Genomic DNA, 27,348 nt, shown 5'->3' with positions numbered 1-27,348 from the left:
AAGCCTCGGCTAAGCCAAAATCTGTGTGTTAATGGTGCATAAGGCATTGCATTAGTACACCAACAGCAGCGTATCTTGATCATTTTTGTTCCATGAAATTAAGATGATCAGTATAACGCTTCAGGTGCCGGTCCAGGGGACTATGAAATATTTCAGTGTAAACACGTGTTTTAAAATATTTGTGTCAACCATGTCAGGAATCGAAACCGAGATGGAGCGTGGTAGGAAAAAGCGCTAACTGCTGCACCCCGTAACATAAAGTAACAATCAACCAAAAGCACTAAAAATAATCTAATTTGTTATTTAACTCTTTTAAAATTCGCCTTTTATTTTAATATGTATTATATTAAGCACTTATTTCAATGAACTCGTAAGGTTCAATAATAAAAACATCTAATTTTGGTTGTTTTGAAGTGACTTTTAACTTATTTTAATAAGTTTCGTTTTCGGTTTCGGCCAAAACCAGAACAGAAGCCGAAATTCTGTTTTGGTTTCATTTTCGGCTGAAAATTTTTATTTCAGTCGGTCACTAGAAAACAAGTCAAGTATTTATTCAAAAATCGCATGTGGGGTTTTATTTTATATGCTCTAACGGGTTGGGGTAGTTAATGTTTTTGTTTTATTTTCGATAAAGTTTATTTCCTTTTTAAAACTTATTGAGTTAATAATACATAAAAACATGTCTTAAAAGCAATTGCAATTTAATACAGTTCACTACAGTTGCTCCCAGAGTTTGGAATCGAATTTGATTCCAGCATCTCTTCGATGCATATAGAAAGGTAATTAATATTGAACCATAGCGGTAAGTTTATTGATACACCGAAGTTGGGTTGTATTGCCAGTAATATCTAGGGTCTAACCTATTTACATTCGAAATAGAATCGGTCTAACAAATATCTACATGAAGTTCATAATATAACGAATGAATTGAATAATTTATAATGTATTATAACAGAGACGAAGAAGGGAATGTAGAATTCTAAGTAGAAGGGAATGTAGAATTCTAAGCTTTTATAAGGCTTGTGACATGTCATAAACTGGTTTAAGTAGCCACATTACATTCTGTAACATTCACCATTCTGTCCATGTTTAAACATCTGTATATTTTAATTCTTCCACCTTTTTGTATTTGTGAAGCTGAAGAGCTGAACCATTTTCGATGTAGGTGCTAACCACCTGGCTGTATTATTATATCATCATTCTAGGCAACGCCTCAAGATATATAATTTTTATATATCTGCCAGAACCGGTTCGTTTCAGAATAAATTTAACATTTAGATCTTTTTATATATTTTTTTTTTTATGTGTATATTTTTCTATTCATGTGTTATTTACATAGAAATATAATAACAAAAATACAACATTTAAGTTTGTAAGTGAAAATTCTTGATGGAAGTTCCCTGTAATTTATTATATAAATAAAACACGAGTGATACTTTAATCCACAAATTTGGAATATCCAGTGACCGGTTTCATCGCTTTCGCGACATCTTAGAGACTGGTATCTTTATTAAAAAGTTAAATGTATTAAATGTATTTTTACAGAACAGAGGTAAGGATACATAATTCAAAGTTATATGTAAGTAAATTAAATAAAGTTATTTTTATCTTAAGGATCGTTATCAACAAATTTTTAGTAGGTTAACTAATGAATGGATATAATGCTATTTTAATGAGTTTAAGTATTTTATTTTATTTTTGGTGTCTCATCCTTCGTGAGTATGGTTTTGTAAATAATGATTTCTGAAAAACAAAGGGTAAAAAGTCATGAGTAAAATTATATTACAATGGGTAAAGTAATGGAGAATGCACATGTGTTATCTGTTCATTAAGTAATTCTACGTCGGGCTTATTTTTTAATCTATTAATTTCGAGAATTTCTAATTTGTCAAGTTTATGGCCTTTGGGTGCAATATGAATTATTTTCACATTATTTTTTAATTCGAAGGAATGTTTGTTTTCTATTAAATGATTGGCAAAATTTGAATTATCTTTATTATTAGACCATGATTGTATGTGCTCTTTTATGCGTGTTTTAAAGGCTCTACCCGTTTGGCCTACGTAGCATGTATTTTTACAGTCGTTACAATTAAGAAGGTAAGTTCCTGAGTTGGAAAACTTATCTTTTTTGTGTTTAGTATTTACCAACAAATTAGCTAAGGAATTATTATTGTAAAAGGCTGCAGTGCATTTATTTTTATTTATTATTTGTCCAATTTTATCACTAGTTTTTCCAATATACGAATGTTTTGCCCACCGCTTTCGGTCTTTATTATTATTGTTGTTTGGTGTCAAACTTTGGGTTAATTTATTGTTTACGAGACGCTTTTGTTTCTTTCTTATTAGGTTATCAACTAATGTATTGTTATATCCGTTATTCATCGCGATAGATTTTATTATGTTTAACTCATTGTTATAATTATGTTTGTTAAGCGGTACGAATAACAGTCTATGAATTAAGGAGTGATATACAGACAATTTATGTGAAATATGATGCCGCGAATTATTATGTATAATGTTATCACTATACGTTGGTTTCCTAAAAATATTGAAATGCATTTTGTTTGATTCTATATTTAACGTTAAGTCTAAGAAGTTGAGTTTTTCCCCTCCTAACTCCATTGTAAATTGGATTGACTTATTAACTGAGTTTAATTCTAAAAGGAACATATCAAGCTGGCATTTCGTTCCGACCCACAAAATTATGATATCGTCGACATATCGACGATAGAATTTAACATATTGAAATAATTTTAGGTTTACTATTTTATTTTCAATAAAATCCATAAAAAATTCTGCAAGTACAGGTGAGATCGAAATCCCCATCGATAATCCACAAGGTTGTATATAAAATTTATCATTGAGTTCGAAAAAGTTTTGGTCAATGCAAAGTTCTAAAAATTTTTTTATATATCATTATATTTTTTATATAGCCCGGAAAACGTGGCTTATGGCAGAAACTAAAAAGGTGTATAGTATCCGTGATTGCACTAGCAATTACTTATTTTATGTCCATAATCTCCTTACCTCTAAATTACATCCAGTAGAATTTGATTGCTTATATTATGACACTGTTCAGTTAATAGACATAAAAATACATCAAACTTATAAAACGCAGTTAAAGAAAATAAACCAACTCACTTTAAAACAAAAAGCTATTAAAAATATTCAAGTCATTTCAAAAACAGATAACACATGTGCATTCTCCATTACTTTACCCATTGTAATATAATTTTACTCATGACTTTTTACCCTTTGTTTTTCAGAAATCATTATTTACAAAACCACACTCACGAACGATGAGACACCAAAAATAAAATAAAATACTTAAACTCATTAAAATAACATTATATCCATTCATTAGTTAACCTACTGAAAATTTGTTGATAATGATCCTTTAGATAAAAATCACTTTATTTAATTTACTTACATATAACTTTGAATTATGTATCCTTACCTCTGTTCTGTATAAATACATTTAACTTTTTAATAAAGATACCAGTCTCTAAGATGTCGCGAAAGCGATGAAACCGGTCACTGGATATTACAAATTTGTGGATTAAAGTATCACTCGTGTTTTATTTATATAATAAAACAAAAATACACTTAAGAAAAATACATCTTAAAATTAAGCTTTAACATAAATTGGAAAAAATGCCCAGAGATACTTCAACGTCTGAGCGAGGGCCATTCCTTTTTAAATAAAAAGTTTATAGCATATAAATATGGTATGATATGACCATGAAAATGAAAGAAAAGAAAAATAATAAAAAAAACCAAATTAACAGTTGCTAATATTTGATACTGTTTAGGAAAATAATCAGTTTTTAAGCCATTGTAGTGTAAATTGGAAAAACATTTAATCTATGCTCATGATTATGCAGCTATAATTATTGAATGTTTTTATAAATATGTCGAATATTTCTTACTTTAATATCTAGTAGTATGAAAAAATGTCATTATGTTCGATCTCTAAACATGTCTTAACGTTGTCATTTTATAGCTAGACCACAAACAAAAAACCGTTCCCTAATGTCACCCGGAACGAAGGGGGGCGCGGGTGGTGAGTGTCTATTGCAAGCCCGTATTACACGTGGAGGTGTAAAGCGCTAAAATTACCCCGGTATTTTACACAAAATATCCTCAAAATCGTGAAATACGATTGTCAAAAAGCTCATAACTTTTGAAAAAAGCAGCGAAAAGCTAATAAAAGATTTTTAGTTAGCAATTTATTAAAATGACGTCATCTTAACGTCAGTTTTCATTTTTTACAGTTCAACTGCCATATTTATTTGAATAAAGCTAAAACTTTGCGGCCAGGTAAGATGAACCAAGTAAAAAGTCTTAATTACTCGTCCAGCTGTAAATATTTCGGAAGAACTGCAGTACCTAGGCAGTCCAAATAATTGCCTGAATGAATTATTAAACGAGACCCTTAATTTATTCCATTCTGCTTGCGTATAATTGTTCCACAGTGCCGCTGTATACATGGACGTCAAATACGATATAAACATGATTTTATTCACTTCGTCACTGCACTGAAAGAAACGTCTTGCTAACATAGAGGCCCTGACACTGGTGGCTATTTTCTGTGTCTCTATGTTCTGATCATTTTTACAATCATCAGTTAGTTTGTGCCTTAGATACTTGACTTTTAAAGTTACCGTAAAAAAGTATTGTTGTCCAGAAATACAAGTGGTGATGGATGAACAAATTTATAAAATGACCTCTCGTGTTTCAATTTAAGTACAGCATATTGTTTTGGCATTGTATATCATACTGTGGTCGTTTGCAAATTTTTCGCAAATATTGAGCAACAATCTTATACTTTTAATAGATGTGGTCAATAATACTATATTATCTGCATAACTAATATTTTTAGCACAGGCGTTGTTTACATGGTATCCGACTTTGGTTGAATTAAGGAGCACGGACAGATCATCCATATATATATTGTATCTCAAAAAGCGCCGGAGACAGACAGCCTCCTTGTCGGACTCCACACTTTAAATAAAAAAGCAAATATGTAGTATCTCTCCATTTTACAATTTTTTCCCTTTGTGTGTGCCAAGTTGTCAGAGAATTAATAACACAACATGAAATTCCTCTCTTCTCCATTTTATTCCACAACATTTTATTTTTATGATTGACGCGACCAAACGCTTTACTCATATTCAGAAAACACGCGTACGTATTCGTTTTTCTTAATTTATAGTAGGCCACTGTTTGTTTTCAGGCAAATATTGCCATATCTGTTGATAGAGCTGCATTAAATCCGAATTGGTTTCTGCAAGTATTAAATTTCTACCAAATAATTCTTAACACCAATTTTTCGATAATTCCGGATATCGTCATTGCTAGTGATATTGGCCTGTAATTTTTGTTATTCCGACAAGTTTAGCTTAGCATTTATTAACGTAAATATTTTCCTGCCTAAGGAGTCACTGATTCTAAGTTGGTGTACCTGCGCTGTGCGCATTACCAACATTTTAAACTGAATTTAATTCAAAACTTAACACTTTTATAGGGAAAACTATGGAATTAAAAAACCCTATTCGAACTGTGGGACAAAGGAATTCGCGAAATTTAAATATTTCAAACCGAAATTAATAGATGATTCTCAGATCGCTACTTTTATAAGCGTTTTCAATAGTTTTCACTTGACTGCATAAAATATCGTATAGTGCATGTTTTAAGCGTCGTGGCACAGAAATGTCGACTGCGAATGCCAGCAAATGACTAAATTTAATAAGACCCGCCCTTCCTGTGGCAAATGAACCAATTACATATCAGAACTAAATCAATGAACACTCAGGCTTAACAATTTTTTAAAACGTGAATTAAATAATGTATAATGTGGTTCCATATTGAAGACCGTCATTGTACGTCTAAAAACTTATTTATTTCACCACACAGAATGGTCACGGTACTTGTGAAGCTCCAAATATATTTACTACTCTGATACCCCGTAGTTTGTTAACTTGATAATAACTATTATGGATGCTTGAACGAACCCTTACTTTATTGTTGCTATATAAATACAATGCAATACATCTATCCAGACTATCTATTATATATCAAAGCACCTACAAACTTCTAATCAAACATAATGTTAGACATTACGTAAGACGTATCTGGATAGTTCTTTAGAATCATACTTGTTTGTTTTTATACTCTACGAAACAGTCCAAAAGGCACTGAAAATAGTTTATAATTGTAATTACTTTATGTTCCCAGAAACGGTATTGATATACGTGAAAAAACACATATAACGTGTAAAAATGCAGTTAACCTCATTCGTATGTACAAAATAAAAAATGTACAAAAACCACAAGATATTCAATTCAGACAATTAAAACTATAAATATTTTGTCACAAGCAGACTCTTAGAACTATCCCGTCAGATTTTTTTAACCAGCTTTCATCTATTTATATAAAAGGAAATGTTCGTATGTGTGTCCAAGACAGACTAAAGAAATACTAGACCAATTTAGGTGCTGTTTTTTTGAAAAATGACGAGCTTTTCTCCTAGGCATGTTTAAAGCTTAAATTCTTTAATTTGTTAAGTAGAAAAAAAGTTGAAATAATATAAACGAATATTTAATACATTCAAAAAAATGTACGTCTTCATTAAGTGCACCCCCGTTGGCAAAAAGAGTAGATTTGATATTTACAAAAATAACTCTAAATTTAATTGTTTATCATTTTCGGTTATGGAATTCAATCAAATAAATAAATGCCTACCTGAGTACTTACTTACAAATAAAAAGTTGCTTCATCTTTTTAACGTTTATTTGAACCGTTTTTTTACAGACTTTCAAGACACAATCATGCATTTTGGTTTCAAATTAAATGTCAAACTCACCCGGCTGGCGGTTAAAAAACCACTCAAAACCTATTGGGCGTGACTGTTCGTTTGGGCATGAGTATAATTTTAGAGGGATCAAGGTGCATTATGTGTATTTAAATGTTAATGGTTTTATTTAAGAATCAAACCTATTTCTGTGGTTAAGTAAAAGCATTATGATGCAAAGTTTTGTATAAATAATTGTAATCTTCATACAAACGTATTCCCGTATTTTTTTCCTGGATTATGACACTAGAACAGTGATTTACACACACTGCAGACATGAATTATTGTCGTGTTCCTGTTGTTTTGTTTTTTATATAAATTGTTTATTATGGGAACTAGAACCATCCAAAACCCCATAAAAATGGCTAGTTTTATCCGCAGTCTACGGGCGCACGGTATACAAATTATGATAACTATTTTTGAAAAACGCAAGACCTACCGATAAAACTAACGAAATCGGTTCAGTAGTGAAGTGCGGAAAACGGGACAACGAAACGACGATTTTGCCTATTTTAGTTAGGCATAAAAGGTCAAACATGCTGTTGTCTTTTTTGCACAGAGTTGGGGAGGCATCTGCGAGACAGCGCCAGAAAAATAATGTTCAAATATATGTTAATCAAAATTCTCTGTCACCGCATATTCTCACAATTTATGCTTTCTTAAACATATAACACATATCTAATTTTAAATTAGTACAATAATTAATAACAAACTTTCGGTTGTGTTCATTTAATCAATATAGAAGTATATACTCAAATCTGGCAAAAGCAAAGCATAGCCGGGTTTAACATGTAGTTTATAAAAACGAATATATCAGCAACAAAAAAGCAACAGTAATTAAAAAGAAAAATAACTCTTTATTCGGCCAAGCTAATTTTCCTAATGTCCTTACGCACAGAAGTACACCAGGAGCAGCAATATATTTTTTGGGATTTTCACTGCACAATATTTGGTAGATCAACTACCACATTGATTATATTTTTATTTAAACTTAAGTTAGGCATTAATGTTTTTTTAATTAAAATAATTTCATATTTAAATTTATTTCAACAAAGAGAGAAAATGTTTTTGAGAAGGGAATATGGAAGTCTAGGCATTTACAGAGCTTATGACCTGTCATTGGCTGGTATAAGTGCCCATGTGTCCATGTTTGAACATCCACATTTCCTCAACGAACGAAGTAAATGAGCTGAAACCTTTTTTGTGTTGGTTAGATTCATCCGGCTGAACCAAATCACCTACTAGACAACGCCTGAAAACAATTTTCCAATTTTCATACTTCTTCTTTTACCAGGTAGTAATTCAACAATGTTTGAGTATGTCTAAATGCTTGCAGACTGGCTGGATTTTTTCTCTAGGGAGTTGTTCATATTTAAATTTCTGCAAGTATTTGGATATACTCAAACATTGTTAAAATAATTTCAACTTAAAACACTCAGCAAAAACATATTTTTTGGCTTAAAAAATAAACAGGTGTTAGTTTTAGAATCATCTAATTGAAAAATATTTTAGTGCTTTATTTTATTTTTCATTGTCAAGTCCCGAAAAGGAAGCTAAGCGTGTAATACAATTTAAAATTCTGAAATAATTATTTCTGTTAAAATAGGATTGGCGGTGACACTCGACCTTTCTGACACCAAAGCGCTGGAGATGTTTTTTGATGTGACAGGAAACATTCAGGAAATAACGAATGAACGTAGTTATGCAGAAAGCAGCCAGCCCTAAAAAAGCAAACCTGAGATAATAATACAAAAAAAAAAAAACATGTATATAGTCATATAATGATTTTAATGACAGCCAGATCTAATATTGAATGTAACCTTATATAAACTTTGAATCTATGAGATGACATTCATTTTTATGACATTTTGACAACACGAAATTTTCAGAAGGTGATTTTTACAGTTTTTTGTATGAAAGTGGCCTGGCTGTTTTAAGCCGAACGTAGAGTTGACCTTTTTAAATTTGATAATACCAATATCTCATTTTTCAAAGTTGTGGACTGGCTGCTTTCTACATAACTACGTCCAATTGATTTAAAGGGTGATTTCATTTATCGAAGCCAATAAAATGAACCTTTAATCGTTTTTGTTTATTGTAACCAAACCTTCAGTATTTATCTCAAAATTGAAATCTATTTTGGCTCATTTGTTGAGAATTTTTCACAAAATAAGGGAGAAAACTGAAGCGAAAGTTATAATTTCGTATATCGTTTAACAATTTTTTGAAATATGCTATTTAGTTTGTTATTGAAAGGTAACATCAAAAATAAAAAAACCGAACATATACAATATTAGTTTTTAAAGTAATCGAGAAAATGGTTCAAGCAATTTGATTCCTTTAATAAGTTCAAAGGAGATAAAAGCAATACTTTATCAAAAGACCAAATGCAAAATAAAAGTTGATACGTTGAATCACGATATATTAGAAAATCTGTAAACAATGCTCACTCGGCACAAACGCAACCATTTTATACAGGAAACACAAAGAAGATTTATCAGTATCCTCACTTGAATAGGTTCGGATCCTTTTCAAAAGCACAAACGTCATTGTTGTTCTTGGAAAAGGTTGACTTGCAAATTTGTTTTAAAAGAAAAATCCCTCTTACTTATTATCTTTGTGATTAAAACGGCAAAAACAAAGCCTGGGGGAGCAACTCAATTACAAATTGAATGTTTTTTTTTTAATTTAGAGGAGTTGCGTTCGTTTTTTTTTTCAAACAATCTTGCGGCCTCCGTGGTGTAGTGGTCAAGACGCTTGACTCACACACGAAAGGTTCCGGGTTCGATTTCCGGTGAGAACACAAAAATTAAAATGTGATTTTTCTCAAGCTTGGGCGTTCTGTGATGTGATTCGCCACTGTAATTGGGCCTCCTGGCCTGTTGTGGTGCAAAAATAAATAAATAATATTATTGAAGCGCAAGACCGTATTGAAACTATTATTGATGATTTAAAACAAAACAAGAAATTTTGTTTCTGACGGATGTCATTCGTATTTAACCCTACATAAAAAATATTTAAAAATTATGTAACTTCAACGTTACTTCAGTTAATTATTATATTTTTTAGTTCAGTGGCACTTATCAATCAAAAAAGGAGACACCTTAAAAGTGCTTCTAGATAAACTTGTATTTGGAGTTATTTTTTCTTTATCTTTGTCAATTATTTTATTTATTTATTTTATTTTATTTTATTTGGGATTTTTACAGCTATTACATGAACAAAATAATTAGAAAAATCTTTACAATACTAAAGCCAATTAAAAAAATCCACTGTAAATATAATGACACATAATATAAAAGAAAAGAAGTTTAGAAATTGTATTTGTGTGACGTTTGTATTCATGTTTATGTGAATGTGTGTATGCGTGAATGAATGAGGGAGAGGATACATGTGCGTGTGGGAATGAATGAGGGAGAGGGTGCGTGTGTATAGGTGCGTAAGTATGAAAAAAATATTTGCTTAAAACTTGTAAATTGTATTAAAAATGGTACAATAAAGAGCTTAGTAAAAAGTTAGAAACCTTTTTGTTAAAATTCAAATGACGAAATGAAATAAATTTGTTTTTTTTTTTTAAGTATGTTAAATTTCAAAACCGTATTCTGAAAAAAAAAGCATTTTATTTTTTAAATTTAACTGATACACATCGAATGAATAATGTGCGACGAGTCCTATACAATACAGTAGGTAACCACAAAATGCAGTAAATACGAAATAATGACAACAATAAAATAAGGTTTGACAATACGCGAACGTTGATTCAAAACGAACACACAAATACATATTATATGCACCTACATAATATATAAACAAGAATAACATATAAGTTTAATAGAAATGATTCGGATTATAAAAATCAGGTGTCACAAACAGTTGGCCCGCAGTACGGGGATACATAATTATATTAAAAGATCTTCTCACTATAAAACTTATATATGTTCAGGGATAGAGAGCAACGGAGAGGAGGATGCGGACAAAGACAATTTATTACCTATGGCAGTTTTGATAAATTTGTTCTCTAATGTTTTCTATTTCTATTTTCAAATTTATATTTATGCTTCAATTTTTATTATTATCGGTATGTTTTCCAATTTATATTTTTGATGAATTTCTTTATTACTAATGTTATATTTTATATTGTGTATTTATGCTTCAATTCTTACTATTATCGGTATTCTTTCTATTTTATAATAATTATGTCTCATTTCTTTATTATTAATGCCACATTATCTAATTTATTTTTATGATTCAATTTTTATTATTATTACTTGCATGTTTTTTAGTATTTGGTGAACATGATAAAAATAAAAAAGCAATCAATTCATTAGTTACGTAAACCTTGACGAAGAAGCTTGTTTGCTTTGAAACCGGTCGGTGAAAAATAAAAATTAGTGGTTAAAAACAAAGTTGTTTTATTTATTTTATTATAATGAATAACCACAAAGTTAGTGCTTCAAATATAAACTTTATTCTTTCTTTCTATTCAAAAAATAATAAAAAAACATATCACCAATGTCGTTTTACTTCATGATGTTCCGTTTTATTAACGTCAAAGTAAGGCCCCCTTAAGTATAGAGGCTAAGATACTTTCTTAACTAATGGCAGTTCGTTCAATTCTCAGTGGGATTATATTATTAGTCGAAATGTGTTTAGTCTTGGGTAAGTATCCTATACTATAATTTATTATTATAATTAAGTTTATGGTCTATTGCGATGCCGAATTTTTTTAATGTCAAGTTGCAAAACATCAAATGAGTGTATTATAGATGAAACATTTTGGTTGATTGTGAAATAGGAGCTCTAATGCCATTTGGAGATGACAGCTAAAACTTTGATTCCAAACGTTGATGCTTCGTGTATTGAATATATATTGCAGCGCGAGAGTGATGGTGGACGTTCTAATTGAACTTAACGGACTAAACTAAACAAGCTGACTTTAGATTTGGATATTGTGGCTTTCAGATTAACGGGTCTTTAAGACCCCTTGCTCTTTCATTATAAAGTATGACACGATTCGAATGTATGTTTTTAAAGTTTTTTTTTAAATAAACACTGTTTGTTTTATTTTATAAAGTTTGACTCATATTTGATAACATACAGCTATTATATAAGAAGCTAAGGGGGTTTGAAGGGTAGATCTTTAAGGATTTGTTTGGGGCGTGGGTGCTTTGAGGGTGATCTGGGGTTATAATTAGCTAGGCATGATATGGGTGGATTCGGATGGGTTGAAATCTCAACATAAAACGTTTTGGAAATATAAACTAGAAATTTTTTGACTGGAGGAATTTCGACGTCTTAGTGAAAATTAATTTTTTTCATCTATTTGAAGACTTTTAGGGCCAATCTGATGGCTTTATTTTAGAAGGTTTGATTTTTTTCATTTTATTTACATGTGAATATGTGGTTCTGCATATGTGAGCATAGAGTGGATGATGGCTTCATCGACGAGGAGTTTGTTCGTGGTGGAAGTTTACTGTTCTTGCAAAGGATGGGATACAGGGAGTATATGGCGAGTGAAGCTTATTTGATCTTATTTGTAATATGTTTACCCCATGTGAGGCTTTTGTCTAGTGTAAGGCTGATATATTTAACCTATATCGTCCAGAGATGTTATGTCTGAACATTTATACATTAGGAAGAGATTTAAGATTTGATTTTGAATTTGAAATTGGATTTAAGTCCCTTTGAGAATAAAGTGGTCGCACTTTTGGCGGGGTTGATGTGGATGAGTTACTTTGAACACCATTCTGCCAGAAGCTCGGTTGACGTTGTACTATCAAGGCAACTCGGGGGGCTTGAATGGAGCTGGAGATAATTGCCCTGTCATCTGCAAATTGAACTATCGCAGTGTTGTGATCTATACGGGCTGGTATGTCACTTGATACATAAATTGACTTAGATATATATTTAAATTTCAAAACACATTCTCAATATGTAACAATAAAAAAAAATCATGTATGGGAAGATTAAGAAATGTAATGGATATGAAGAGTAGTGTTTTTATCTATAATTTCATTTTTTTCATTTCATTTTTTCATTTTTTTTGCACCACAACAGGCCAGGAGGCCCAATTAGAGTGGTGAATTACATTACAAAACAACCAGGCTTGAGAAAAATCACATTTTACTTTTTGTGTTCTCACCGGGAATCGAACCCGGAACCTTCCGTGCGTGTGTCAAGCGTCTTGACCACTACACCACGGAGGCCACACATAAATTACTGTTCATCCATTATTTTTTTTTGTATTGAAGGGGAAATTACAAATACCTAAATTCTTCAAGATAAGGCAATGAGGATTATACTCAAACGAAATATGTATTCCAATGTAGAAGTGATGTACAAAAAAATGGCTTGCTCGCAGTAAAGCAACAAATATAATCTATTGTAGAAAATTTTTATACAAAATAGTTAAGGAGATAAATGAAATAAAAAAGTTATCAAATTTAACCAACAATATCATATATATGAAACTAGGGATGAAAATAAAAAATGATTATGATGAAAAGCTGTACAATGAGTTACCTGGGCCTCGATTTTGATGGGAAGATAAAGACGTCATACCTTTACCTTGACAGTATAGTTGAAGACAAATCGTCTCTAGCGATTATGAAGATACGCAGCTTACCCCCCACCTTCAAGTTTTGGGTAGGTACATCGATATGAAACAAGAGGAAGCGTACGTCACGGTACACATATATGACATAGTTTCAGTATGACGAAATAGTTATGTTACTATCTAAAGTTCTCCCCACCGATGACTTAGATACGCTACCGATCCCCCCGCCATCAAGTTTTGATGTATGTACATCGGTTTTTGTCGACGAGTCTAGAACTCCTTGATACGTTTATCTACGCATTAAAAGTGTCAAAAATTTGGTTTCAACAAGCAGTTTTTCCTTTGATTACGTTTTATTTTAATTTTGAATCATTTTGAGGTTGGTTTTTTTTAAATTAAAATCCTATTAAAAATATGAAAGATAAATAAGTGAATTTTAAAGTCGAATTAAATTCTGATATAATTGTCAGTTTCCGGAACGATTGGCTAAATGAAAAAAATAATGTCGCTGCATTCTGTCATATGAAACATAAAAGTACTAAAGCGTGAGAAAGTTGCCACTAAAAAAAAATTATATTTTATTTTTTCCGTCTGTTTTATTTTCTTCCAAAGTGTACGTATCGAGACGTTGAAGGAGCCGGATTTGTAATTGCTCGCTAGATTAATGCAAACGATCGTTAAGCTTAACGTCTTGGTAATTGTCAAAAGTTATAAGAACATCATGTTCAAGCGAGCATTTTTCGCTTGAGTTGGAACTCATTGGATCACTTTTTATCACAGAAGCCTATTTAAAATTTCATATAAATGACAAATATTTAAAATGTAAATGACGTAAGAAACGCGAAATAAATTGTTGCGGTCATTTATTGGCTTGTTTCGATCATATGATGTTGAGATGACAAGTAGGTAGAACATACCGAGGTTGATACAATAAAGTAAAATATGTATAATATGCAACCATTAAATATTAAAAAAAAAAAAAAAAAACTTAGGCTCAAGATAAAGACGTGTGCTGCAAATCGGGCTTTAAGAACAAGCTTTTTTATATTTATTTTTTTTGTGTTTTCCTTTTTTTATTTGGGCAATTTTTTTTCTCTACGTGTTACATATTTCCGATGCACATGGAAATCTTTTATTTTTACATAGTAATAAGAGTTATTTATATATTATAGAATTTAAGAGATAAGGTTATGTAAGAAATCAACTATAAGCACCTGCTGACAAACTGCATTTTATGCAGTTCAGTAGGACTTGATAATTTGTATTTTATTTTTTGTATGTTTTTGATAAATAAAAAAAGATACAGATAGTACAGTAAAGTTAAATTTACTGTCTCGATATATACAAGTAAAAATAGCGTTCATAATTGAGGCCTTGAAGAAATAAAAGAAAAATAAAGCATTGAAAAATTTCAAATTAATTCGATAAAATATGTTTTTTTGTAGTTATTTTTATTTAAGAAGGTTAACATGAAAAGAAAATATAAAAGGAAAAAAAATGAAACCCACTCAACCGTCAAACCAGCTTGTCAGCAAGTTTCTTGTTTTTCCTTTACAAAGAAAAAGGTTAGAAAAATTATATAAATTTAAGAAGTAATATAATCATTATTAAGAACTAAAAGCATTCGTATTTTTTGCAAAAAAATTATGTCTGAAAATTTGAATAGATGACTGTTAACATAAATAATAATCAATATATGGCCATTTATTTAGTTTTTTCTTAAAAGTTTTGTCAAAATTTTCTTTAAGGATCTGCTTAGGAATCTTATTGAAAATTTTAGGAATTGTATAATGAAGTGTTCTTTGGCAACACTTGTTTACAAACTTGTTTATGGTACTGACAAGCCTTCACATTGTAGTTGCTTTGTATTATGTGTATGTTTATACCTTTTCTGGTAGTTACATCAATAGCTAGTAACAAATTTAAGCCATAGAATAGCATTTACGGACAGGCACCCTTGCTTTTTAAAAAGTTTGGGTACCTCTTCTTTATCAATTCTAGCTGATCTGTTAATTAATTAAAGAGCCAAATTTCGTAAAGATTGAGTTTTTTTAATGTTGGTTTTACAAAAAAAGGTCTCAACTGGTAATACAATGCTTAATAATTGATTCCGCTAATCATTAATAAACAAGTCTTTATGGTTTTTATTGGAACAAAATGTTTTATTCTAAACATGCTGCATATAACTGTCCTTAATCTTTTACATAATTTGGTAATAAATTCACAATTTCTTAAAAAAGTTGAAATAAAAACTGTTATGTTATTAAAAGTTTATATCAGTTCCTAAAATTGTAAACTCACTTATTAAAGTACAAACAATAATGGTAAATGTTACATCTTACGCAAAGTGGCCACTTAAATCAGCCAACGACTGATCACAAGCCCTACCCTGTAAATGCCTCGACTTCCATATTACTCCCTTCTCCAAAATGTTATCCATCTCTGCTGTAATTTGCTAGCATAATAAAAGATTTACATCTAAAATAAGAAATTTAAAAATGTGTTTTATGATTTACCCAATATTTCAATTTTGGGGGCATTTTGAGTTATATAAATAACTCAATATGAGAAAAGGATAATAAAATTGGGGTAAAGTGGGGTTCGAACCTTGGACTTCTGATAGTTAAGTCGGCAACACTAGCCACGGGAATACAACTCGATTCGAATTGAAAAGGGATGTTAATTCAATATATTTAGAACATTAGAATTCCTCCGTAAAACACAGTTAAACGATTTTGCCAACCTGTTTTTAATTAATGCATGACGCAGTACCTGTAATTAAAACAATAAACTGAGGTATGAATAAATATTTGCTGTTTCAGACCAACCCACTTGTTGTTTGAGAACCCAGTCGGTAAATTTGCATTCTATGTTTTCCAATAGTTCAAACCACTTCCAATCCACACACAATAAATATTATTAATTAGATTTTGGAAATATTTGCATGCATTTAACAATGGTGAATAATTTGAATTATTTCAAAGATCATAAAGAAAAGTTAAATGTTTAAAATTAATTAACTAACAGCATTTATTTTAGACCTACTAATCGCCCCTGAAAAATTCGTACAGTAGAGAGTGTTATTTTAGAGTTGTTTTAAAAAATACGTAATAAAAAACGCCTTATATACCATAATATGTAAAGGATCAGATGTTCGAAACATCGCCCTTGCATCGTTCTACCAAAAATAATATTACTGAAGATGAAACTGTTAATTCTGCACTTTTAGTTAGGGAAATATGTAAAGTTTACAGTATTTCAAATCTCAAATAAGTGCGGGAACTTACGTAAAAACGTGCGAAAACGCCTTTTCTGTCATACTCCGTGCGCTTGTTACAGAAATTTTATAAAAAATCCTTACATAATCCCAGATAAAATAAAATAAAAAATATTCTTAATTGAGTTTTTTATTTTTTTATTCATTTATTTATGACAAAATATAAGATTTTTAAACTTTACATATTCATTACATTACATTTTTTTTGTACAAAATATTCCCAATTAACAAAAGTGCTGGTATGAGGGGATATTATATGTAATAACACAATAGTTTAAATAATAATCCGATAAAATGATATCACATATCATTCGTCACACGGGCTGTAAGAACTGTTTTATTTAAGATTTAATCAAGCTTTGGAAATATTTCAAATCACTGTAGCCGCCTGTCTCCATGCAAGTTAATATTTAAGTTTGAACACACGGCTTGCGTCGGCGCGCCGGAATATTTAAATTTATTTATTTAAGCTTATTGTTGTGCACACAGTCCTATATTAGTGTAATACAGTTTAATTATTTAACCTCAATCGGACTGGAAAAGGTGCTTAAAAAATTTGTTCAAATGCATGCAAAAGTGCATGCAATCTTCAAGGAAAATATTTTGTAAAACAATAAAGCCATTTTCAATTATAAAGGTTTGTTTTTACTTGTCTATCTTTAAACTTAAGAAGCAACCCTCCTATAGCGCGTGACTCCATTTGTGTTGGTATCTCCATAGTTTTGTGTGAGAAGTATGGTGTATGAAGTGATTTGTGTAAAATGTGGTTTTTGTTTAATAACCATTTTATTTTATTTTTTTAAAAGAGGGTTAATATTATTAATAATGGCTTAATATGAAAGGTTAAATATTATTAATTTAAGTGAGACTCAGTTTTCGTTTGCGGCGAAGAATTGAGTCGTTAAATAAGTAAAGATTGTACATCTTCTCAAATTTAAAAAAAATACTAATTGCTCTTCCTAATAGAAAATTCAAAACTGCTCTGGTGTTGCATTTGTCGTTGCTCAGTAACGTCATGTGTCTAGTGCGACGAAGGCGAATATTAAAATTGATTTCAGCCAGTAAATCAGCATAATCGATCTCATTATTAAGTCAATTATAGATAAACAATTGATCCGCAGTCATGCGCCTTTTGTGAAGGCAAGGTAAACTTAGATGTTTGGTGCTTAGAAATTTATAACGTATGTATTTAAGAAATTTATTCTGTACTTTATCTATTAAGTTTATGCGCATTTCATGTTGAGGATTCTAGATACAGGAGGCGTATTCTAAGCGACTTCTGGCTAATGAAATATACAGTAGCATGGCAGTGCTTGAATTTTTGAATGGTTTACATACTCTCAGAAAACATTTTATATGATTTTGATAAAATAGTTTCTATTACCCGTATGCAAAGACAAAACTTAAGGTGAGGAAAGTACATTCTATTGTCTTCACCTTCGGGTTATTCTCCGCATTTGAGATTAGAACGTATTTTCCTCACCTTGTGTTTTGTCTCTGCATACGGGTATATATGAGTTTTAAAAATAAGCTTTGTGTCCAAGATGACTCCCAAATCCCTACAGCTGTTTTTGTTTGAATATTAACGTTACTAAAATTATAGCTTAAAAGTATTTGTTTTTTTGTTTCTGGTAAATGTCATTTTATGGTATTTTAAAACGCTTAAGGAAAGGTCATTTTCTGGACAGTACTCGTATATTACAAGGCGTATAAATTCGTAGTTAGTAAATTATATTTCTTACAATATATTGATTTGTTTGTCAGATTTTAAAATACTTTGAGCTTGACATACGTCGGTTTGAATTGTAATTTTTTTGAAAAATACAATGCGGGATGTGAGACTGTGCATTAAATACCTGGCGTCGTCGACTTGCTAGTTTATGTGTTGGGCCTTAATTGAAATACTATTTATTATCCTTCCATTCAACAAAAAAAAACCTTTGAATTTGTGTATTAAATTTCCAGATTCATAATATTTATTTTTTCAAACTTTGTAAAATGTACGGAGGTTCTTTATTTCAGGTCCCGACTAGCTAGGAAATTTTTGTATTTAGGCTAGACTTTCTTTTTTACATGTGTTTTTTTCATCAAATGATTTAAATATGCTTTTTACATTCACTTGGTCCATTATATTCAAGGTCGCATCTAAGAAACAAGAAATACAAATAAACTTTTAAAGATACAACATAAAATAAAGCTACTTACGTGAGGTCTCAAAGTTGGCAGGAACTTTCTCGAAGCATTCTTCAATGTCTCAACAGCGTTTGTCACAGATGCCAAATCCTCTTGGGTCAGGTCAAAGTTCAAGAAATCAAAAACCCCATCCGCTATACAATCCGAATCATACGGAATACCATTTGTTTCCGCCGCTTCCGTGAAATTATAAAACTCTTCCAGAAGTTTTGATACATTTTGAGAAGATATAACATTTCCCCTAAAAAATAAAGTATTTATTTAGATAAAGTTGACATTATACTGTATTATTATCGTTTACATCACTAGGCAATATCAAAATATTTTTAAATAAAGGAACAAATTTCTGTTTGTTCGAAATCCAATCTTGGTAATTCAATCCACTTTGTTATCCTTAATGAGCAGGTAATTTGTTGTAAAAGCTTTGATAACAAGATCAATTTATTTTACTTGATTGGAAACCGTTTTTTCGATACCTTTTAACGAAATTCGATTATAAATCTCTGATTTAAAGAATGATAAATATTTTTTTAATGTCCTTATACTTAATTAATTATGTGAATTACTGTAAACGTGTGTCATTCGTTGTATAAAGTGCGTGTATGTATTTTTTTATTTGTTATTAGTTGGTCGTGATCTAGATATTGTAATTTTTTGTACATTTGTTTAAAAATAAAATAGAGGTGTATTGAAGTGTATAAGTATGTGGGTGTACTTATAGACAAATGTGTGGATGCGTAAAATATACTACTTTTTATTTATTTTAAAATCAATAACCCGCTAAGCCTTCATTTTTTAGAAGCTTGTCAGCAGGAAGGATAGAGATGTGGAAGAAGGTTATAAAAAATACACCACAACACCAAGAACAATAAAAAAAAAAAACTTTTTTTTTCTTGCAACTGGCGGGAATAGGAACCCGCGACGACACTTGCACAGTTGGCCGTCTAACCAACTGGGCCACGGTGCCTGCCTTACTTGGATAGAGCATTGAACACGCTTAAAGGCCGTTTACACTTGGTCTTGTGGGAATTAGAGTCCATTGATCGATGACACACACACGTGCGATGATTTCACCTGAAATATAGATCGACGACCGATGAAGCAAGTCATCATTTTATGTTGAATACATTATCATTATCGTCATTCCCTTTCCGCACCTCATGGTGCATAGGGCACTGCGTTGGTCTACCAATCGCAGTGTATCTTAATCATTTTTGATATGAAGGTTAGATGATCGGTCTTACGCTTCAGGTACTATGAAATATTTTTGTGTACAAACACTTTTTTAAATAAATATTTCGTGTCAACCCTGTCGGGAATCGAATTCGAGACCACTTGCATGGTAGAAAATCTCACTGATTACTACACCACGAGGCCGACTATTTATTTTTTTATTGTAAATAAATATTTTGATTTATTCAATATTTATTCATATTGAATACAATACATTATATTCTGCAAGACTAACAGTATTCAACGAAAACGTCCGTCTTGATAAGATAAACTTCTAACAGTTGTCTCTTAATAGGCCACGTGCTTTTGATCTTCATGTTACCATGGCGTGAATGAACTGCTGGAGGTTTACGTTATGAAGACAGACGTTTTCAGTGCAATACTGTTAGTTTTGTATAAAACTGTAAACCATGTCGGGAATCGAACCTGAGACCACATGCTTGGTAAGCAAATATACTACTAAACTGTGCCACTTAACAATAAGGCGGACTTGAATGAATAGTAACCTACTTTATAAGATTTCGAGTTTGGTCGATATTTCGAGCCATAATCGGCAAAATAAGGTAAGTGACATTTTTGGCGAATTGCGTTTTTTAAAGGAAAATTTTTCCTTATTGCCCCCTCCACGAGCGTTAAAAACATCAAAGCTCTAAAAAATTCATCTACCACATTTAAGGATACTTATTTTTATTTATTAAAATAAAACAACAGCCGTTTTATCATTATTATTATAACAAAAAAAAATACAATATATACAAATAAACCAAAATTATATGCCAATTATAGTTTTCAATGTATTATCTACTCCGCATCATTCCACTTTTAAATATATATATATATATATATATATATATATAAAAATATATTTATTATTTTTTAGCTAAGGAAAAACCGACGACAATGTAGGCGATTACGCTAGCTTGCACCACTGTCAGAGATATAGGCAAAACAACGTTACCGCCACTATCTTATAAATTTAAACAATTTAGCTAACATTTTAAAAAACATGCACTATCCTGGATTCAAACTAAAGATATGAAATCTTTTTGTGTTTTTTAAAAATATTTTTCATTTCCTTTTTTTAATTACTATAAAAAAAATACCATATTATCTTTTACGGAATATTTTTTTTTTCTTCTTATGTTATTCAAAAATATTATAACTGTCCATTGTTTATTATGGGTGCAAAAATTCATGAACATTTTCTTGTATACCCACGAACAGGCCATGCCTTTGTGAGATTTTTTTGTTTACTATTTTTCTATTAATATGTATTTCGTTGATATGTAATTATGCTTTATTTGTTAATACTCTGTTTTATTATTATGTTTATTGTATGAAAACAAAAAAATTTAAATAAAAAAAAAAATCAGTATTGGCAGTAACCAACTAATATAAATCCCATTTACCGAATTATTAAAAAAAATATATATGGAACAAAAATTTCAAAAAACCTTTTTCTGCTCAATTCACCATTTGTCGCTTAAGTTGTTTTGCCGATTATGGCTCGATATTTGCAAACAACTCCTGGATTAATGATTTTGGCATACTGATTCATGAAGATGTTGGTATAATTAAAAAATAATATCAAGCGTTTTTCAGTGGATGAAACGATTCGGTTGAATCTCACTCACAGCAGTTTATATTATTTGAGAAAGGGTGTTCAAACAAAGGCAGAATGTTGAAAGTTAGACAGTGCTTAAAGTGATAAACTAACAACCAAATGACAGGTCAATCCTAAAACATTCATAATTTTTTCCTAGTAAAAATTTCAAAAACTTTTAATTTTATTAATTGGACGTTATATCCGGAAAAAATTCAACTCATCTTGAATTATAATTGAAAAAATCAACATTGTTAAATCAATTTTCCTATCGTCACCCAATGGTGCATATGGCCCTGGAATGGTATTCCAATTGCATCGTATCTGAATCTTTTTAATTACATAGAAGTTAAGGTGATCAGTTTTACGTTTTAAGTGCCAGGCAGGGACTGTGAAATGTTGCAGTAAAAAACACTAAAAAACAATACTGGAACCCGGAACCTACACTGCGAGACACATCTCCTCTTAATATCATTTTTGAGGATTCTTCCTTGAGAGTAGACATCGCATCGGGTCCAAAATACATCTCCAGGGTTCTGGCTCTCTCACACACAAAACTGTATCCTTCAGCCGCCTGGATACCCACGTACAATTAACTTAATTACTCGTGTTAATTACTAGTGAAATATTTATGTAATTGGTAATTACATACAGCTCGTCCTTAAGATTATGTAGGTATCTTAGGTAGGTAATACAGTTTTTCAATATTTCTCGTTTATCATTTTACGATTTTTGTATTTATTTATTTTAATTTAAAATTATGTTCTCTCAAGGGGGTGTCCCGTGCCGAGGGAATTTAATTATTTTTTATGTTGTTTTTCTGAAAAGGTAAATTACGTCTTTGAAATGTTACCGGGCCTCTTTTGAGAATAATGGATTTTTTTATTGACATTGAGACCTTTTTGAAAGCAAATAATGAAAGTCGAGGCATTTACTAGGATTATGACTTAACATTGGCAGGTTCAAGAAAACACTTGACTCAATGAAATTATTAGTTCAGCTGTAATATTAACCGTATTGATAAATTAATTTATGATATATTATTTTTTACATACAAATGATAACTGTTTGTACAAATTTTGTTTATTGTACATATACGAGCTTATAACCAAGTTTGATTTTATAAAAATAAAGAACCCTGTTGGTCACTTAATTCCTTTGACCCTGGGACTGTAAAACAAGGTTAACCTTTACGCGATACGCGTGTTCGAAGAAAATGGGGAAGTTTGATTTTACGTAAACCATTTGACATTTTGTTTTAAGTGTAAACCCTGGAACAAATGAAAGGATAAAGACTTAGAATTTCCTCCCTTTGGCACTGGTCCAAAACACCACTGTTTTCGATTGCATAAAATCACTTTTACGTTTCGTTTGCGCTCTTACGTTTCTTTTTTACAAGCTGTCAGGGAGGGCATAGGCAGGTAGGTACGTTGGGATTCAAAACAATGACTATCGGAATCAAAGGAAAAAATGGATTCACACTTTTATAAAAATAAATATATATCCGAAACAAACCCTGTAGATAAAACTCAATTGAAATTTTTTGGCAAATTTAGAACTCCTTTTTTTTTGTTCAAATGAAAACAAACTTTGTATGCTTATGACTGACCCAAATGTTTAAATTTTTAGGCAATTTTCCGCTAGTTTCAAATATGTCACTAGTAAAAAAGGCGAATCGATTTGCTGTAGAGTGGGGTCCGAACCTTTTACCTCTGATCCGTGAAACGGCAACACTAACAACGGAACTATGCCTCGTTAAACCGCAAAGGCTTTAAATTATTTATTCATTTTAAAAAGAAAAATGATTATTTTACTATTATCAAATGGATTTTTTCCCTCAATGTAAATAATTGCACAATGTGAAAAATAAATTTCGAGTGTGAATATATTTTGAGTTAAAAACAAAATTTAAACATGTATTGTGTATCGCTATCATGTAGGTATTTGGTTTTAAGTTATAGTTTTGAATTCCCAGAATAACAAATAATATTAATTAATGGATTAAGAAATAACAAAACTGGTACCTTATCAAGCGTAAAACCAGTCATCTTATCATTATGCTACAAGTTTAGTAAAAACATGAGGAATAAATGAAAATGTTTTCCCAAAGGCACAGCTTACAGGGTAATATTACCAGAGGCAAAAAAGACTTTTCTAAAAACTGTACTGAGGTTTAATTTTAAATATTGAAAGCTTTCTAAGAAAAGCCAATAAAATACAAAAGCATTATGCTGTATCGCGGAAAGAAATATTGCGATAAAAACTGGGAAGTATTTATCAGATATCAACAAAAGGTTTTCGAAAAAAGAACAACATTACATACTCTTTCGTTTTTTGTCAAAACACTTCACTTGTTCAAATGAAATAAAAAAAAATTGTTACCCGAGAAAAGCGAAATGTATTTAGAAAATTATTTCCTCGAACAAACATTTGTGAAATATGAAGTTTTTTTGAAGAACCTAAGTTTCATTATGATTTGTGTTGAGTGGGTGTTTATTCAAATTCAAATAAATAAATCGTCTTTTATAATACCAGTTAAATGAGCACATCAAAAGAATTTATGGCCTCCATTTAATATTGAAAAGGTTCGCTTAGAATGGCGAGTAGAATAATAATTATCTCTTTTGGAAAACGAGTAGAAAGAAGAAATTTCCACGATTAAATTTCACATTAAAGGACGAATGATAATTATTTTACATACAACATTCCACTAAACATAAGAAAAATGTTGATTATTTTGTAAGATTCCTTTTGATCTTTCGACCGTACTTTGGGATGCGAAAGGCACTTGATTGGTAACTGTGATAATTTATTGCTTGAAAGTATGTAAGATTTTCTAATTGACTTATTATGTTTCTTTGGAATGTATAATTTTTTTTGCAGTGTGCGAGTGTGTAAGTATGTGTTAATTTGTGAATTTTAATTTTATTCACTATTTCGCCCTTGTTTGAAAATCCACATTTTTTTCAATACTTTCATGTTTTAATTAATTTAAATTAAAGAACTTGTTTCGTAAAAAGATAAATCTGATTGAATTATTTCACAGATAAAGCAATGCGACGCCTGAAAACAATTTTCCAATTTGTATACTTGTTCTGGGACCAGTTAGTTTAATTACAATATTTTGATTAACTGAGTTATTCATGAGCATTAATCTTTATTAATTTAACAATTTATTGAGCGATCAACAATTCAATTAGTTAAATGAGATAAATAGAGTTACACACAACGGGAATAATATTAGAAGTTAAAAAGAGATCAAAGCAGAGTAGCAGACGAACTAAAAATTTGCCACCAATTTTGAACAGTTAAAAATACGTATTTAAATCGGCAATACAAGATACTTTATATATTTTTACTCACGGATATTGTTCAATATCTTAACTTATCCGAAAAAAATATATGTGAAAAATAAAGAAAATTTCCGTAGAACTAGGCCAGTCGTGTGAAGCCTTACGGTGCCAGATCGATAGTCCGATGGCTTACGAGTGCAGCTATAACGCTTTTCTCAGGATCGAAAAGAGAACAAAAATCTAGAAATACTCTTAATAAAATGGTACCTGGTGATAAATACGCCGATATCATTTGGTTTAAAGAGGTTCTAAATTATGAAAACATTGATATTCTAATAGAACACGTAATTCAGAATTCATAAACTATTTTTTTAACCTGTTGTTATTCGTGAATGGTTAAATATTTATAAATTCAACACATATATTAATACCAAAATACCGTTAGCAACTGTATCGTAATTATGTATTTACTAACAGGAGTTTGTGGTTTCAAGCTCGTGAATATTGGTGTAAGGGAGATTGAGTAGAGTAGGGAGCGGACACGGGGACAATTCCGTTTCGTTAAATAATTAATTATGTTATAATAAAATATACGTCATAAAAATATTTGCCGATATACAAACGGTTTAAGTTTTAACCCTCATCAGTGGGTTGCGACATGTTTTAAGTTACGATGTTATTCTTATTTTATTCTTAAGGGTGGGGTTTAGTGCTATACAAGCTCCTGACATCACTGTGACCTGTGAAGATCTATTGTGACGGGTCTTCGTGAATAGTTCTAGCCCCCCAAGTCCAGGTCCATGAAGAGCCTGGCACCTGTGCGGAAAGCGAGAGTTCTCATTTTGCTCAATCTCCTCCTCCAAGCATAGATCCGTAAACCATCGGGTTATTAGTTAGGGAGCAAGCTTTTTAACATCATCAGGTTAAACTCGTAGTCCCCCGAGGATGAGACTCCTTTTATGATGTGAAGCATCTCATCTGCACTGCATAACCTACATCCAGAAGTTTCGGAAAGGTTCATTCGAGCAAGGTGTTGGTTCAATCTGCAGTGCTCTGTAAGGGCTCTAGTGATAATCCTCACTTGATTTTGGTTGAGCCTTATTAGATCAAAAGCAAAACTTTGCGAGTACCTTTTTATCAGTTCCTTCGTATGGTACTGACCAGGTGCTTTTTGCTGGAGGAGTACACTCTGCTTCCTGGCCCATGACCTTAGCTCATTACGAAGGGCACATTTAGGCAACCCACAGTAGGGTTTTTATACACTTACCTTCGCAACTTATTTCTAAAACATATTTTACACACGCAAAGAAACCGGTTAATGTGTATTTCTGTGCATTTCTCTCATTGGTTTTGTTCTCTGTATATTTTGTTTGTTATATTTTTTTGCATGTATTACTTTTAATATCGCGAATAAATAAAATAAAACAAGGTATTGAGTTATTAAATGTAATTAAATATGTGTACATAACCTCTTACCGACTTTTCTAAGTCTACAGATTTTGAGACGTACCTTTCCCTTTGTCAAAACACCAATTAAATGAACATGCAAAACCCAATATACACATTTAAATTTGTCGCAACAGAGAGAAAAAACTTTTTTGAGAAGGGAATATAGGAGTCTAGGCATTTACAGGGCTTATTACTTGTCATTGGCTGGTTTAAATCAAAAGTGTTTTCCCTGTCTGTTGCAACAAGTTTCAATATGAACAACTCCCTAGGGGGAAAATCCTGCCAGTCTGCAAGCATTTGGATATACTCAAAATATTGCTCAATCACCACAGTTGTTGCACAAAAATATAAAACCACCGTACCATTTTAAAAACACTTGCTTATAATAGGCAACCCTTACACACACTGATAAAGTTATGAAAATGTTTGATTTTTCGGGAGAAATAGTTGAAAAAAAGAGAAAGGGGATGAAAGGACGAAACTATATACAATATTTAACTACATTTGGTAAAATTTTTGACCACAAAGTTAATGTTTTAAGGTGACTCTAAACGAAAATATGAAACTAATTTATCAAAGATGGCGTTTAATATTTTTTTATTGGAAAATGCCATTTTTACGTTTATTTTCCATGGAAATTTTACAAAACTTGGTTTGCGGAAACTTTATACAATATTGATTGTAAAAAAATACCACTACAATATAATTAACGTCATTTTCACTAAATGGTGTACAAAACAAAAAATTTGAAAAATATTTGTTTTTAGTTGTTAAAAAAAAAACTAACCTTATTAATTGGCCCGAACAGTCAATAATGTTTGTATCGTCAATATTAAAAAAAAGTGTAATATATAAAACCACTCAGTGTATAAAACCAACAGTAAGAAAATA

General features: G+C 30.9%; 1 protein-coding gene across 4 annotated transcripts in view; it reads right to left on the bottom strand.

Moving 5' to 3' along the window:
• Positions 1-27,348, bottom strand: part of LOC148278662 (lysosomal alpha-glucosidase-like) — a 166,828-nt gene that overhangs the window by 84,099 nt on the left and 55,381 nt on the right. For all 4 annotated transcript variants that reach the window (XM_088231059.1, XM_088231060.1, XM_088231061.1 and 1 more), the window contains one exon: positions 18,892-19,120. In XM_088231059.1, the coding sequence (XP_088087185.1) occupies positions 18,892-19,120 (229 nt within the window). The remainder of the gene's footprint in view (positions 1-18,891; positions 19,121-27,348) is intronic.

This window comes from Micrasema longulum, unplaced genomic scaffold (assembly GCF_059751315.1).
Source record: "Micrasema longulum isolate JH-2025_06_02 unplaced genomic scaffold, ASM5975131v1 h1tg000848l, whole genome shotgun sequence".
Lineage (NCBI taxonomy): Eukaryota > Metazoa > Arthropoda > Insecta > Trichoptera > Brachycentridae > Micrasema > Micrasema longulum.
The sequence above is the reverse complement of the archived record's forward strand: the minus strand, read 5'-3'. Positions and strand labels throughout refer to the sequence as shown.